The following is a 16,828-nucleotide window of genomic DNA, read 5'->3' as shown; positions in this document are numbered from 1 at the left end:
ATTGATTTGTTTCTATGCTATAAAAGAATGCATTTCTGCTGCTTCCACCCTCGCCATGTGTGTAATACGTATATATATATATCTATATATGCATAAACAAAACATTATGAACGTAATGATCGGTCAAATCGTGTGAACATACTTCTAAAGATGATTGATCTGCGGCGATAGTAGGAAACGGTGTCCAAGTGCCGTCAACGGCAGGATCACTCTCTCTCTCTCTTTCTCTCTCTCTCTCACTCACTCTCTCTCTCTCTCTCTCTCTTTCTCTCTATCGGTGGAGATAGCGATCGTACGAAACTGTACTATAGGGTTCGTTCTCGCGACGAAACTCTTAACCCTTAATAAATACAATTCGACACTATCGACGAATCAATCGACCGTGATCATCGATACAACGAGGGCATCTCTCTAAAACGTATATAAATATATCACTGTCCCGCGTATCGATTCGCGTTCCCGCTAAAACAGCTTAATTTCGAACTTGAACTCTGTTGTTGCGCTCGTGAAAGTTCGAGCACTGCAGCTGCATTGCACGTACAGTGAACCACGAAAGTATTTGAACGAACTTTATAACAGTATAACTTTTTTATGATCGGACCAAACGACCTGACCTTTTTTTGAGCAATTAGAAGAATTGATTTACCAAATGACATGTATAGAAGATTTGGAAAAAATTGCAATTGCTAAGAATTACATGAAAAAGTAAAAGGGACACTATTTATAACATTTTTATTAGAGCCCTTTGGGAAAATTTAAAATATGCGTTTTGTAAACGTATGTTAGTTATACGCATGCTGAAAATTTCATCGATATCAGTTGACGCAGAAAAAAACGACACGCATCGAAAGATGAAACTAAAAATTGGGAAAAACTGATTTTTACCATATTTAAACACTTGTAGCTCTTGGGTACGTTAAACGATTTTGATGAAATTTTTAGCATGTGTACAGCTAACATAGATCTACAAAACATATATTTTAAATTTTCATTAAGGGTCCAAATAAAATAAAATTTTTTAGATGCATTTTTTTTATTTTTGCATGCAACCTTGTAAACTGTAATTTTTGGACAATCTTTTTTGCAGATCATCTAGTAAACGAATGCTTCTAATTGCTTACAAAACATCAAGTCGTTTGGTACAATTCTAAAAAAGTTATACTGTTTCAAAGTGCGTTCAGATACTTTCGTGGTTCACTGTATGTGTTCTAGCCGCACACACAGGAAAACGTTCGCATGTGCACTCGAGATAACAGCCGGGACGATACACACGATACGCTCATCATCGCGCCTTTCCACCTTAAGCCACGTCCCCACTTCACTCGGAATATACTCGAGACGATTCTCCAAGGATCCCCGAACCCCTGGGTCACCGGAGACCCACGCTAAATCCGCTAGAGAGGCTCAACTCTCTCGTTACAAAAATAAACGCAACCACAAGCTATTTTCCGATGCTCGTGGGTCGTTGGACGATTACACACTGCGACTGATGGGTCATCGGTGACCCACGCTGCTCGACTAACAACTCGTTTGCATGATCCGTGGAAAAAAAAAGTTCGCATCGAGAATATTCCATAATTACCGACGAGTACGAGCGAGGGTTCGATTCAATCAAATCGAGGTACAATAATCGTGTATGGTGAAATGTCCGATATCGTTCACAACCGTTCCTATCGTGTCTCGAGAAGTTCGACCCGGAAGAGCACGATTGATCGTCGGTGTGCCTTAGAGCGAGTTTCACGCGTGTGTCAATGATTATGTCAGCCGAGAGCTTCAGAAATCACTGAAGTTCTCGAGGCGGTCTCTGGAAAACGCGAATTGGTTACACAACAGACACGACACTAAATACAGAGGCACATCGTGAGCGTGACAAACGACAAAACAAATGAAAAGGGACGAACAGAACGAATGATTATATTAAACAACCGAGAAATCCCTGTGAACGATCGCGGGCTAAACGCGCGGCTTTAACCCTGTCCCTTTACCTGAAAGTATTCCACAAGTCTCACGCCATCCAGTCAGAAAAATGAACAGGTCGTCTAGGAAATAAACTTCCTACGGCAGAAATTGAAAGAAAACAAAGAATTAGGTTTCGTTTCAACGTTCAGAACTGTTTGTCGTCGTGACTACTAAATTAGGTGGAACTCAAAGGGGGTGACAAAAGGCATCGCAGCACGAGTTATATACCGAACACGATCGATTTTTCGCGAGCGTGAGGTACCCGGTAGTCCTATTGCTGATTAAAATCATTAATCTACTCCCCTGGCACTTGTGTTCGCGTCAACCGATGCAAGAAAACGAGTTTGAAAACGGGAGAAACATTGATAAAATAACAGAATAGGGGGCGAGGATCGTTGTCACGCAACGAAGTGCTTTTCTGACCGGAGACTTAACACTGTTCTGGTTCGAACGCTTAAGCCTAAAGCGATTTGCGCGTCAATCTATTGCCAATGTATGTACCGAATCGAGCGAAATCGCTGGAAGCTCGTGTCGCGACACGGGAGCCTAAACGTCTCGACAAAGACGTTCACGGATTGGGAAAGCACTACAGGGTCGATCAACACAGCCTGGTCGATTAGGGTACTCACGAGAAAGTCGATCGAAAGATGCCGGTCCTCGCGATTATTCCAATGGAAACTGCACGCGGCGTACATTAAAAGACGTTTTCGAGTTGTATTGTATCAGAAATCTAGTCTACGAGCAGATTTGCTAGTTTCCTTGACCATCTTAATCGGCTAGGCCCTATTTGTGTGCTTTACAAATAGAGAACGGTCTACTGTAAAACCAATCTATCACAAAGTTCGTATATTCTCCAAGTAGAATGAGATATATGGTACAACGAAGCCCAGAAACTAGTCTCAACGTACGAAGTAGAGTTCTCTTTAGAAAATATTAAAGTCGACGTATCTTTTGAGTGACATCGAGGTACCCTTTTTGAGAAGGTGTGTAGTTTTTCGAAGGGACGATCGACGAATCTCGCAAGTCAGGACGATCTCCTGAAGAGGCTGGCGTGCGTGTCTCACGTCGGAAAAATTGGTCCACGTTGATCTTCATGTTGGCCAGCGATTCGCATGTCCCATAGTCTTCGTCCCCGTAAACTCCTCTTGGTTCTGTTTCGAGTTTCGAGACGACCGTGAGAGGGCAGCATGCAAACCGACCGCGAGAAACGACGTCGTGCGATCGCTCGCGCTGTTACTCGAACCATCGAGGATGGTTCCCGTTTACTAAACTGTACAAGAATTCACGCGGAGAATGAACAAACGCGTCTCTGGATGTGTGTCTCTTTCTCTCGAGGTACTACTGTGCAAAAAGTTACGGTGAAGAGAAATCGCCAACGGGCGTTTACTCTGTGTTTTCTTTTCTTTTCTTTTGTTTGCGACGCGGTTGCGTTATCGATGACAGAGAAGAGGGGAGAAGAAGGCGAGACAACAACTCTCGCTCTCTAAGCGCCAGGGTGCTCGACTTTGTCTCTAAATCCATTCGAGCGACGGTAGGGATGGTAATTGTTGGAGCTGGATGAGGGTCCCGTGTACCCCCTTTGGGGCCCACTGCTGCTGTAGTTGCTGTTGGTTCCTGGGGCAGCAGGAACGCTCTCTAGTCTCGACGATCCGTATACGGTGCCTGTTAGAATCGCATAAAAGTAACGTAGTACTGTGTGCCAGCACGCGGCCCCCACGTGGACGCAGTCAGGGAGAGAGTGACATAAGAGAGCAGCGGCGCGAGCAATCGGACCACAGAGCATGGACTGCGCGGTGCGGACGGTTATCGAGGAGGACGAGCCACATAGTCATCTGATTACTTAAAACGTGGAACGTTTCTCCGACTGATCCTAGTTTAAAGGGGTATACTTGTTTCCAGGATTGCAAGGGTGCGCGTTCTAATTTCTCAATAATGCAAACTTGGGGCTTTCGAGATCAATCGGGACCGCGATCGCCCTCAGAAGTACTATTTTTACGTATACGAGACGTAATTTTCATTAATCGACAGCATGCAGCTGTCGCAGCTTTATGAAAATAGCTATTGGGTTGGTAAGAAAGTAATTTCGGTATTTTAGGGCGAACTAGAGAGCCCACTTTTTTATTTAAGTAATAAACTTTAATGAATAAGATATTTTCCCTTCCGCCAAAAAGAATATACAATAAGAAATTCGGTTTTATTTCACCTTAAAATTCCGAAATTACTTTCTTGCCAGCCCAATACATGCGCAGCTGTATGCTTCCAAATAATGGAAATTACGCCTCGTCAACGACAAAACAGAACTCTTCTGAGGGCGATCGCGGTCTAGATCGCTCTTTTATCTAGCGTTTTCGACTACTGAAAAACTACCCCATCTTTGTATTATCGAGAAATGAGAACGCGCATTCCGCACGCTTGCAAATTCTGGAAAAACGAGTCTACTCCCTGAATTATGATAATCTCGCAGAAATGAAAATTCCAATTAAATAGGCTGTGCGCCTCTTCGATGACCGACTCGTCGTAGCTTCGTACGGTCGATTTGTTCTGGAGGTAGAAAGACAACGCCGCGATCAAGGAGAAAGTTTCAGGAGGTCCTTTCTGGGAAGATCAAGGATCCGGAACATAGGAGCAACATCGTTCTATCTATCTTACAGAGTGCCGAGAGTACATAACATTCTTTGTCAAATAGAAAAAGAAAGCGATGTAATCTAAGTCCGTTCTATGTACCAGAGTCACTCGAAGTTACTATTCTCCGTGATCGATGTATAATAAACATCAAAGACCGTGCAACAATAGAAAAAATTGTCTAAAACCGAATACTCGTGACGTGCAAGTTGGGGGAGGCTTACATTACGTCCTTAATTTATGTGCTTATCGTTAAGATGACCGACGACTTATATAAATTAAGACAACTGTTTTTAAACTATTTCAATATTTCTCTCCACCATATATATATCTCTCTCTCTCTCTCTTTCTCTCTCTCTCTCTTTTTCCTCTCACTCTCACACGTTCCCCATGTTACAATCTTCGATATACAAAAAGCGTCTGTCTTACATCAGGACCTTAATAATTACTGGTAAAAGTAGCTGATGTTATGAGTCGCGATTCTTACGAACTTCGAGGTTAAACTGAGAAGTTTCGCGGACTAGGACTGCTCGGTGCGGTTCCAGCTGCTTCCCGGCACACGAATCTCGATTTTAATGAAATTCAAACGGACTGCGAAGAAACACGTTTTCGCGGAGTCAGAGGAGAAAGCTTCGACGACCGAACCCTCGGTTTATTACTCCGGATCTCGCGGTTCACTTACTCATTAAACATATGGGTTGAGTAATAAGTTGGTTCGCGCAGAGTCGCTGCTCGTTAGTGTTCGCTTGAGCTACTGCTCGTTTCGACTGGAATAGATAAACGTATCAAATTAAGAATAGTCTACAAATGCTTCTCCTAAACATCAATCGGTTCTCTTTAAATATTGTTTGAGGTTAAGGTACTTCAGAGATGTGCGAACAGAATATTCATTTTTCGATTACGAAAACTGACGAAGAAGTGAATTAACAGTGGAAATTTCAACCTGGTAGATTAAAAATGAAGCGACACATTAATATAGTTGGAAAAATTGATCGGGTTATAAAATAAATGGGAAAAATGACGCACGCATCGTTGACTAGGTAATTTTTACAAAAAGGAATAGATTATAGCAACGTTTCTCTAAAATCTAAAGAAATGCGAACGGACTTATTACTCAACCAAACAATCCTAAACACTACACTATGTATATTCCATGATTCCGTGTCCACTATGATTCTACACATAGATTAAAAAAAAAAGATAAAGACGAAAAAAATTTAGCTTAGCAGCTACAAAATAACGTTCTTCTGAGCTCGAATAAAATTTAATGTTCTATAGATATCGTTCCCGTACAACTAAATTAGCGGTCTTAATTAATCTTAATTTTTAAAAGGACGCAGAGCTCGTACACGCCGTCACTTGCACGTAACTTATATAAATCCTTAATCGATAAATCGTCTTACGGTCTATAGAGGATCATTATTGTTCGAGTGACGAATGACACCTCGAAAAAGTCAATTTGTTTCCTCGGTCTTTTCTTTTTTAGCGTCAGAATGAATTTTTCAAACAGCTTGCTTCGTCTCTTTCTCTGCCATCCATCGGCATACATCCCCACTTATGCATCATATTCTTCTCTATCCTCGTGATTTATGGGAATCTGAGGTGTTAGTCTGTGACTTTGGTAGGTCAGGTCGTGGACTAACGCCTGTAAGGGTGATAATTGAAGTGCTGGGACAGGGAGAATCGCTGGGGACCTGGGGCTGCGTCTCCGTTAGGGATGAAAGTTGGGCTATCAGCCTCAGCGGTTTTGAACTTTGGAATAGGGATCATTTCTGCGGGAAATAAAGGAGCAGATTAGGTAGCTGAGGACCTCCCCGGACCCTCCAACTGCTCTACCAAAGAAGCAATCTTCTAAAAAAAAGTCTTGAAAAAAATTGTAGTACGAGGGGTGAAGAACCACGAACCATAAAAAATTGGACACCACAAACAGATTGATTCGGTGGACTAAGGGAGGGAGTTGGCTTGTGATTTAAGTGGTAAATAACTTGCAGTTGATTGATAGGGGATGAAGGAGCACGTTCAACGCATAAGCGTCGAAAACGATTTCATTTAAAATCGTGGTTTGTAGATGTCGAAAAGAAATATTTAAAAATGCGATTTCAAGGAGGGATTGAGAACTAAAAATTAATTGCTATTATATACGTAGAAGAAGGTCGAGTGGTTGTCAAAAATGATCCAAGTCAATATCAAGGGATGATCCGGATGGTGAGGGCAACGGATAGCTCGTTAATACAGTAGTGCACGGTTAAATTTACATTTTTCGTATCTGTGTCCACTGAGATGACTTCGCCGAGCTCAAGGTACCGAACGATGGTAGGAGAGTGAATGACTCGTGCAAAATTTGACCATGCACCACTGTAGTGACACGCAGCGTCCACACGTGAACGAAAATTGAACTACCAGGTCCTGATGTGTATATTATATTATTAATTTTCCACTAGATTATAATCTTTCATAGTTTCCTGACCGTGTAACAACATTGTCTTATCTATCTGGTCTCATGCTCTGGTTACTTACCATGATTACACAGATATTTCTACGAGACTTATGCTATTCCACTTAATAGTTTCTAACAAGAATATGAAAAATATGAAGAAATAGGAAAAATTATATATATTTATATATATATATATATATATATAATTATATATATATATCATCGTCATTTATAATCGTTATTATTAATATTATTAATATAATATCTTAAGTATCAATTAATCAATTAATCCACTAGAAACACCGTTAAGTATATTAATATATATTAATATATATTTTATATATATATTCGTGTGTACGTGTGTATGTGTCGAATGCGTGTGTGGTACTTGATGAGTAATAATAGTAATAATAATAATGACAATAATTAATCGTAATTAATTAATAATAATTAATAATAGTAGCAGTAATATTATAATCGTAGCAGTAGTAGTAGTAATAGTACAGTAGCAATAATAGTAGTACTGTTTCTGTATTTCACGTGTCATTTTGGGAGTGAGGGGAGCAGATTAGGATAGTCAAAGGTTCTATACTGTTGTAGTTCGGAGTGTTTTCCAGCGAGAAAGAAAAATCAAAGAACAAAAAGTATCGAAAAACATTAGACGATTTACGATCAAGAAAATCTCCTCCCCGATCTCTGTGACGTTTCTCCGGGTTTTTCCTCTCGAAACAGCCCCCATCACCGCTAAACCCGTTTTCTCCTGTCCGGGTTTCGTTCTCACAAAATCGTGAAAAATTATCGAAAAGAAATGAGAGAGCTCGCGCTTTCCATTTCCCATCAACGAAAAACAGTCGTTCGCGCACGTGAACTCTATATCGCCGCTCCCTCTCATTACCCGGCCTCCCTGTTCTCGTGTTCCTCTTTCTTTCCACTCTATTTTCCTTCCCGAATTTCAGCGAACAAACGACGAAACCCGTTCCCAATTCGAACGCCGTTTCGTTTTGTTCCCCGATCTTCCCACCCTCGCGTTTTCTCTTGTTCCTTGTTCTCCTCGTTGAACGCCGGATTTATCTCGGCAACCGTAATACTTCCCCCCCCCCCAAACAATTCGCAGCTACTAACATCTACAAAGGCTCTCCCTTTTCGTGACTCGCTTAAGAAACCGCCCCGCGAATCGATAATCGCTCTCGATCCCCTTCTCGATCGATCTCCTCTCCGTCGCCGATTACCGGCCCGCTCGTCTCGGATAAACTAATGTCGCTAAAATTAGATAACGATCGTTAGCTCGCTAGTTAAACTACTTGGGCTTCTGTCCCTTTCTCCCTTATCGTTCAGTGTGCCTGTATCTCTGTGTGTAAGTGTGGCTGTGTAAATTTGCTGTATGTTGCAATTTTGCATCACTGTTCCACGCGGGACAATCGACCCCTATTCGGAACAACTGTTCCCGATCGAGTCCCAACTTCAAATTCAGACTTATAATCAATGTTCAATTTTCAATAAAATTTAGTTCACCGTTTGAGAAATTTCGGTATTTTAAATTTTTCAAAATATAAATCGAAGGTCTGCTTTCGAGAGAAATTAACCGGAACAGTGTCCGAGGTTTGACGAAGGTGGTGATTCTCGGTTGAAAATTAATTTGAAAATATTGAAATAATTCTATGGAGCTTCTGATCGGTCCCGAGAGATTTGCAAACGAAAGCTCGAGGTGGTTAATTAGGGGGAGAGGGTTGTTTCGTGTGGGTGCGTCTGTGGATTCGAGCTGAAGATATTACGCCGGCACTTTGTTCATCACATCTTGTATCTTATTTTTTTTTTTCGCGTTAAGCACTAACGGTTTAGCTATGATTCGTTTAACTGCGCGAGTACTCCCTCCTCTATCCACTATACACACGTATAATGCGGCTTAATAAAGTTTTACATTTGTCTCGATACTTATTAAAGAGATTTGGCAATCCTTAAACCTGGTTTCCGGCGCGACGGTAAACGCGCCGACTTCTACACCGCGTACAAACTATGTTCCATTTGTTTATTAACTAAATGTGTTACTGACTACACACGCTCTCTCCCTCAACACTCTTCTCTCATTCTCTCACTCTCTCTTTCTCCTCTCTCACACACACTTTCTCCCTCCATCACGCATCTCACTTCCCATTTACGATTACTAATCGCGCGGTATTAAGACACAGTCAAAGAGCCAGCCGTTTCGTCGAAACATTCGAAAGCAGCATTGAACGATTTATATATATAAAAAAAAGTAAAAACAGTATTAACAATCGACTAAAAAATTACTCCGAAGACGAAATGAAAATTGCGAGAAATTTTCCGCGCGAAAATGAAAGGCTTCACTCCCTTAACAGCACTATGTGATTCCTTATCGACCGAATAAAACGATTCGATTTAGTGTTTTTCTCCCTTGGTAGCACTTTCGGTGTACTTTCGATTATTTATTGATCATATTATCCCCGACCGCTCCCGTGAAATCTGTGTATCATAGTACTTAAGCTTATTTTGTTTTGTTTACTTTGTTTCCCCCGTTAATCGAGTCGCTCTTAACCGGCTACGATTCGTCGATCCGTACGATCTATCCTTAGGCGGAGGTAACAACGTTTTCCCCTTTATCTCTCTGTCTCTCTATCGCCCGCGGTTTCCCCTATTTTCACCGAGTAAAACTAGACCGTTTTAAACGTTAGATAGCCTTTAACTATTTTACCCCTTTAATTAATAAACACGATAGTCGATAATAACCTTAATAAACGGCGTCGATTCGCTTCTAATTAGTTGAGGAGTGTTTCCTGTGACGTGGCCGTCAAGCCACGGCGCATTAAATGTAATAATTCTCTGGTTAAATTGTTTACTACGCTTCTTAATCTATCTACCCGTCCGTTCCTCTAATCGCTTACGTTTAGCTGCAGCCCCCGTATTGCTTTTATACCCGCATCCGCTCACATACTCTCTCGCATAACATTCGCTCTCTTTGCCATCAACAATCACTTTTTCCCTCGCGTACACCGAATCAAACAATTCCATGCAACTTTCTCTCCTTCCACTGTCCCCCACACTCTTTCACCGCAACCACCCCAAATCCTCCGTTATCAACTCAACCCCACAACGCGATTTAATTAAACGCTAACACGTCTCTCCTTAATAAACTTAAGCACCGCGCTCTCTTTCTCTTTCTCTCTCTCTCTCTCTCTCTCTCTCTCTCTCTCTCTCTCTCTCTCTCTCTGATAGCGCTCTCACTCACTCACTCACTCACTCTCACTATCATTCTCATTTTCTCGCTGTTTCTCTCTGTCACTCACTCTCACTATCATTCTCATTTTCTCACTGTTTCTCTCTCTCTCTCTCTCGATACCGTATTCACGAGAAGTATCTGTAGATATAGTGATTTATCATCGAGATGTAAAGCCGTTTGCTCGTCAATCCGTGACCGTTAATTAATTAATTAATTAGTTAGAATAGAAAATAATAGTAACAACAACAGTAGAGTTTCTCGTTTAAGTGGTACTAGTCGTAAATAGTAGTAAATAGTTTCGATAAACTCGTAGCAGTATTTTGACACTTTTTATTTTATCTTTAATAGTTTTCCTCTTCCTCCTCCTCCCACGCCTACCGACGTCGTCTAACCATATCTATCCATCAACGTTTTATTTGTTCAGTTTGTCACGTTTTAATAAACCCTAAGCCTAAAGTGTCGCGGCAAATATCTCCAGCTCAACGTGCTCTTGTTCGCAGGAGAAAAAGCAGAGGCGTTTCCGAAAAACGCGGTCTAAGGTACAGTGATTCAACTTGCTTTTCTCTAATCCCATTTTCGATCTGCCCGGTCCCTCGCCTAACTGATCGTTCGCCGATCAATCCATCAGGCTGGCCACAAAGCCTCTCTGCATCCTCCTTTCATATCGATGGTATCATTCGCAACGGTGTATCAAAAGGAAATAAAATAAACAATACCAATATGGAGACCCCAGGATACCATTGCACGGTTAATATAATGTAACATCTTCTGAAATGATTTCAAAGAAAATTGTTGAGCTTCTTTCGCATGCAGTTCACTCGTTAAAAAGCTTTCCGGTAGGTGAAGTGTTAATAATAAAGCACATATCGAATCAAGAGGGACTTGTCTGTAAATATTGAACCATGCAAGAAGACTTTCTGGCCAACCATAGTTTTGATACCCTGCGCGGGAAAGGGCCCCGAGTCACTACCTCGTTCGATCTCACCGTTCTCTTCGATTTTCTTTATCAGTTTTCCTTAGAAGGGCAGTGGTCGTTGGACGTATTTTACTCGCGCGGAACGTACGCATAACAATTAACGTAAGCTAAGATTACGGTTTATAAATTACGAAATTAGAGCTTACTGTAGGATTCGATTTACAAACAATATAATTACTGTACAAATTTGTATTTCGTCGGTTTTGCTTATTACTGCTTTTTTTTTACGTATTAGTGTGTTTTTTTATTTGTTATATATTTTGTATATTCCTCTTATTTCATCCGAGAACAAGGTCAGTCTTATTAGGACCGTTTCAAGGGACTCGACGCATCTTGGAATGAGCAAAGTGAATTCGATCTCAGACTTTGTTTCGTTTCTTTTTTCACGATCACTATCATTCTTTCTCTTACGCGCGTTCTCCCTCGAAATTCAGTCGTGTGGCTCGGGACAAATCGCGTCGTCGTGAAGTAATTTAAATTAACACACGCCTTAGCAAATTAAAAAGTAAGAAATCTTAAACACGGACTACGGTCATTGAAAATTCGTTCCAACCACCAGCCGACCCTGATATTGTTATAATATGTATAATAGATATATTTATAGGTTTCTCGTCGATATCGCGCGAGCTCTATCCCTCTCCTCGCGGTGTCTTCTTTTTCTACGGTACGTATATTGATAGATGCACATCGAAACATTAAATATTACACGTTAAAGTACAAACAGTTATCTATAGTAAATATTAGGTGCATGCGCATGATCTTCAAAAGTCATTGATTGCAATTTCAGGGGAAAACCCAACAACGAAGTACAATAGAAAAGTTCGAATAAACATTGACCTATCTCTCGATCCCCGCAGGTGTGTTATCTTTCATTCGAGAATCGAATTTTCTGGCACAAAAGCGCTAAAAATATTAGTAAAACCATGTTCGATAAAAATGAAGAATTGAAGAGTCGTTCCGTTCGAACCGTCTCTATAAAGGAAATTGATAAATGGAGCTGCTTGGAGATACGTTACACAAGAATAATAATAAAAGTACAAAAAGGACGATCCAGAAAAAGATTTCTAGATGTAAAATTCTTTCAAAAGGAAAATTAACCAGTTACAATTGAAAATGTAAAATCGTGTTGATACATTGTAGAAACAGTGGAAAAGCAAACGTTGTTCCCAGAATCTGCGATCATCGACGATGAAGCCTAGTATCACGTGCCGTCGAATCTTCAAAATCGTGTATGCCGAGTTAATTCGAACAGTGTACAGTTAAATGTATTTATATATACTATATTTTCATACGTCTCTAATAAGAATAAGGTGTTTCCTAATTGAGTTCTCCAAGCGACGGCTTGTGTACAAATCCCGCGAATATGTACTCTATTCTCCCTTCGTTCGCGGCCTATTATGTGTCTATGAATAAGAAGTATGTAACCGAAATAAAACGAAAGGGAAATCGCGTGGTCGTCACATTTGCGTCGAGTCTTCGGAACGATCGCGAATAGATCCGCTATGGGGATCTACAGGGCGAGGGGAGTCGTGGAGTGTGTGTGTGTGTGAAAATCGCGCGATCATCGCATTCGTCGGCGCTTTTTTTCAAAAATGCAAGGGGGCGGGGGGAGGGGGGGTTGAACTTATTACATATTCTGTAGTCTCAATGGAAAAGTTACGCTGCCGCGGCCCCGTAAAAACGGTCTCTCGTCTTTAATTCGGCAATTAACCATTACTTTAAATCCCTTAATTAATTAATATCCGTTAATAACGACTCTAATAAGTTTTGTTTATCTCTCTCCCTCACTCTCTCTCTCTCTCTCTCTCTCTCTATCTCTCGTGCACGCGCTCTCTGTTATCTTCCTCTCTCTTGGATCCTGGACGTACCGTCTAATATATTTTAACCAGTTAAGATTCTATACAAAGAGTAAAAGTATCGATTTAAGGCTCGTTTATGGTTCTTTCTTATCCCGAAACCCTACTAACCCCCGTGTCCGCCATTATTATTCTGCCCGACGCACACACCTCCCCATTAATTAATCCCGCGAACGCCCCAAAGATTCGCGATAAATACGGCCTACGAAACATGCGTCACACACCTTGTACTCTTTTTACCGCCCGTATCCCCGATATATCTCTACGTGTTTTACGATTTACAATTAACTAGGTGTACTTAATTGAAAAACGTTTCTTTCGGGTCCCGAATTGCTTAGTAGACTGACTTACTTAAAGAGAGAACGGTCTAAGAATACGGTATTCCTTATTCGACAACTTTGGTTTTTCGTTTCTGTTCTTTTTTTAACTAGAGAGGATATCCACGCGCCGCGCGTGCGCGTCGTCTTATAAATCATTTAATTACTCGATACCTTTGTAAATCAGGCTCTAAAAACGTGCGCGGGGGGGCTAAGAGGGAAGTTTTGCTTTATCTTGTTCCTTAAACATTTAAAAGTCTCAGTCTGAATAGAAACACGTCCGTCGCGGCGACCCTCACCTCAACCCCTAACGTCGCTCTTCCAGAAAGTTCCTCCTTGTTTTTTTGTGAAAATCGACGGGGTAGGAAAACGAAAGCGTCGGTCTGAAAAATGGACGTTAAGTGCCGAACGACAGTCTGACCGACGGAAAAAACGTTTGATCAACGGCTAGGCTATTATGAGCTCCTTTTGATTTGTCGAGTAACTCGCACAAACTTGCCTCGCCCGGAAAGTTCGCGTCGAACTTCGACTAGCGTCTTCCGAACAAACCAATAAAGAATAAAATGAAAATACTGCATGTAGATGTGATCGATAAAATTGCCATAAAATTATCTTTAAAATTCTAAATTGAGAATCTACACGTTTCTACCGCATAAAAATTGATAGGTTCAACAATTCCACGCTATTCTCCGAGCACAGCGTTCAAAAGAAGAATAAAATAAAATTGTCCAGCAGTTGTTTCCGTGAGTTGATCTGTATATATAGTAAACGCGAATTCGCAGTTTCGCAGCCCGATCACGAACCTCCCGGACGATTCAATCGAAATGGCGGAGTCCACGTTTCCTCTCTCTTCTCCCGTCTGTGCTTAACTATATATGTATTGCGTGAAAACTCGTAACGTTATCCCTTAGCGGTTAAATCCTTTATCGTTATCACGAAAGGGCCCGACGTCTCCTGTTTTAGGAACTCGAGGAACAAAGGAGAAGCAGCTGTCGATAGCCACGGTGTTAGATTACAATTAATCGTTTCAATCCCGATGAGGTATATTATTCGAGAAATGCTTCTTGCGAACGTTCCGTTCTTCGGTCTTTCTCCTAATTTTTCCGATTTTTTTTTTAAAAAACATCTGTATATCGCGTTCCCTTTTTGTTAAAATCCTAAGTGTATCCTACGTGTCCTGGTAAAAACAGATCGCAGAACCCCTACTTGCTTTTCCACGAAACTCTGCTAACAACTCGAACTCGCCGACGCGGGATTATAAGACTACTCTTATCCGCCAAAACTTATCGCTGGCTTGTAAGCAACGTAAACGGTGCCGATTCGAACGAACGCGTCGATCGCGCGAATTATGCGACTGCAAATGTGACGACTATCATCGTGTATAATTTGTGCCTTACGCACGTCATTCACAAGCCACCGGACACCTGGCTTTTCTAGAAAAAAAATGCAATTTTTCACCTATACACACATTGAACACCGCTCAGATTTGTTTCAAGATGTGTGATACTTTCCGCAATGGACCCACGTTAATTCGAAAGCAATTAACACTTTGTTAATGGTTGGTTTATGAATAAAATAAAATAAAATTGTGAGGTAATTATTGCGGAAGGGTCATCGTACTCCGATTTTGATGAAATTTAAATATGTTATAGATTTCGTCATTTTGAGCAACTTTTACGTTTTCACATATAAGGGGTCGCTTTCAGTTTTCGAGATATTCACAAAAAACTGTTGCTAATACCGTATTGAATTTTCCGTATTCTTGCACGCTCCGTGGCAAGACAGTATTTTGCGAATACCTCGAAAACTAAAAGCGACTCCCCCTATATGTGAAAAGGAAAAAGTTGTTCAAAATGTGTAGCTGGATAAAATATTTAAATTTCATCAAAATCGGAGAGGGGTGCCTCTTTCTAAATAATTACCAATTGTGAAAAATATTTTGTCGCGAATCTGGGAAACGTCACTCAGAGAAATTGTAAATATAAAGTACCAGTAGCATTCAGAATGAAATAAATACTGTAGATTACGATGTGAAAGATGCACGGAAAGGTTCGTATTTCGCGTGCACGGTAAAACAGAATTTCGTAAGATCGATGCGACGTTACTCTACTATTTGCCGACGTAAGAGTCCGATGATTTATGAACGGGAGTGCATATATGGCCGAGTGTGTGCTCTCGTAGACGGGCACCGCCGCTGCCGTAACACGTTTTATGCGGGCGCATGGCGCGGTGGAGCAAGAAACTGGAAGCTGCCCCGGCGGTGTAATGAACAACAATTCGAAGAGGGCAGCGATAAGTGATAATAAATTGCGTTGATAAATCTCGAGTATGGTAATAAAATTGGGTCGCGCGTATCAACTGCAGAGAACAAACAAGTGGCAGATGACAACATGAAAAGTCCGAAGCGATTGGGAATTTGAAAACTTTTCCGTTCGCTCTAAACATCGTTAACAATTACTTCTCTTGTTAACAATTCTAATGAGTTGAAAATAATACAATAGTATTTCTAAATTCCTTAAATGTTTTCACTGTTTCGTATTCTATAAAATCCGCAGTCGAATGAGTTTACTCTTAAAACAGAACTGAATACATATCTCGCGCATGTATACGTACACGTATAGTTAACAATCGAAATCTCTATTCTGTGTTAGATTAGGTTCAGTCTCCAAGGAACAACGTGTCGAATCAACTAAAGGCTAGGACTATCGCTAAGAGTCGAAATACGATTGATCAAAGGTTATTACATCGTTCACCCCTCCTCTGTTCCGGATGATAGGATCTCGCGTTCTACCGTTTCCCTAATCGACGGGAACGTCTAACTGATCCAGCCACCCTCGTCCGCGGTCGAAATTCGTTTTCTTTATTTCCCTGCGCCCGTTTCCCATCCCCTTCGCGCCCCTAACGTCCATTCGTCGTTTTATCGACCCCTCGCCCCGATTTGTTAATTCTCGGTAATTTGTTCGAAGAGAAATCGATTCCGGATTTGTTCCATTCGGCTGTAAAATTCAGAGGAATCGGTGTAACAGTTTATCGAATTTAGGTCGAACGCCATGGGGGGCAAGGGGTCGCGCTCAACCCCCCGAAACACACCCCGTATCGATTTCAATTTTTCCAGCCCCGTGCAAGTCTTCCCCACGTCCCTCTCTCAAACAGAGAAAAAAAAGAAAACAATGGTGGTGTATGTATGGAGAATGTGTCTATATGTGGTATATATATACGTATACATATATGTCGACGTATATTATACGCGTGCACAATCATTCATCGTGTGCACGCGAAGTGTACATTTTCCTTTTCTTCGGTATCGAGTTAATTGAACGAACGAACGAACGAACAAAAAAAAGAAAAAAAATATAACGTACGCCCCTATATCGATATATTTTCTCCTTCTGCGTTTCATTTCATTTTTTTTCTTGTTAAAGGTAT

General features: G+C 41.1%; 1 protein-coding gene across 2 annotated transcripts in view; it reads right to left on the bottom strand.

The window, feature by feature from the left end:
* Nucleotides 1–1,860: 1,860 nt before the first annotated feature.
* Nucleotides 1,861–16,828, bottom strand: part of Hrb27c (Heterogeneous nuclear ribonucleoprotein at 27C) — a 35,376-nt gene continuing 20,408 nt past the window's right edge. For both annotated transcript variants that reach the window (XM_076428951.1, XM_076428953.1), the window contains one exon: nucleotides 1,861–3,621. In XM_076428951.1, the coding sequence (XP_076285066.1) occupies nucleotides 3,443–3,621 (179 nt within the window). In that variant the 3' untranslated portion in view covers nucleotides 1,861–3,442. The remainder of the gene's footprint in view (nucleotides 3,622–16,828) is intronic.

This window comes from Lasioglossum baleicum, chromosome 8 (assembly GCF_051020765.1).
Source record: "Lasioglossum baleicum chromosome 8, iyLasBale1, whole genome shotgun sequence".
NCBI lineage: Eukaryota > Metazoa > Arthropoda > Insecta > Hymenoptera > Halictidae > Lasioglossum > Lasioglossum baleicum.
This window is presented reverse-complemented; position numbering and strand designations above follow the sequence as displayed.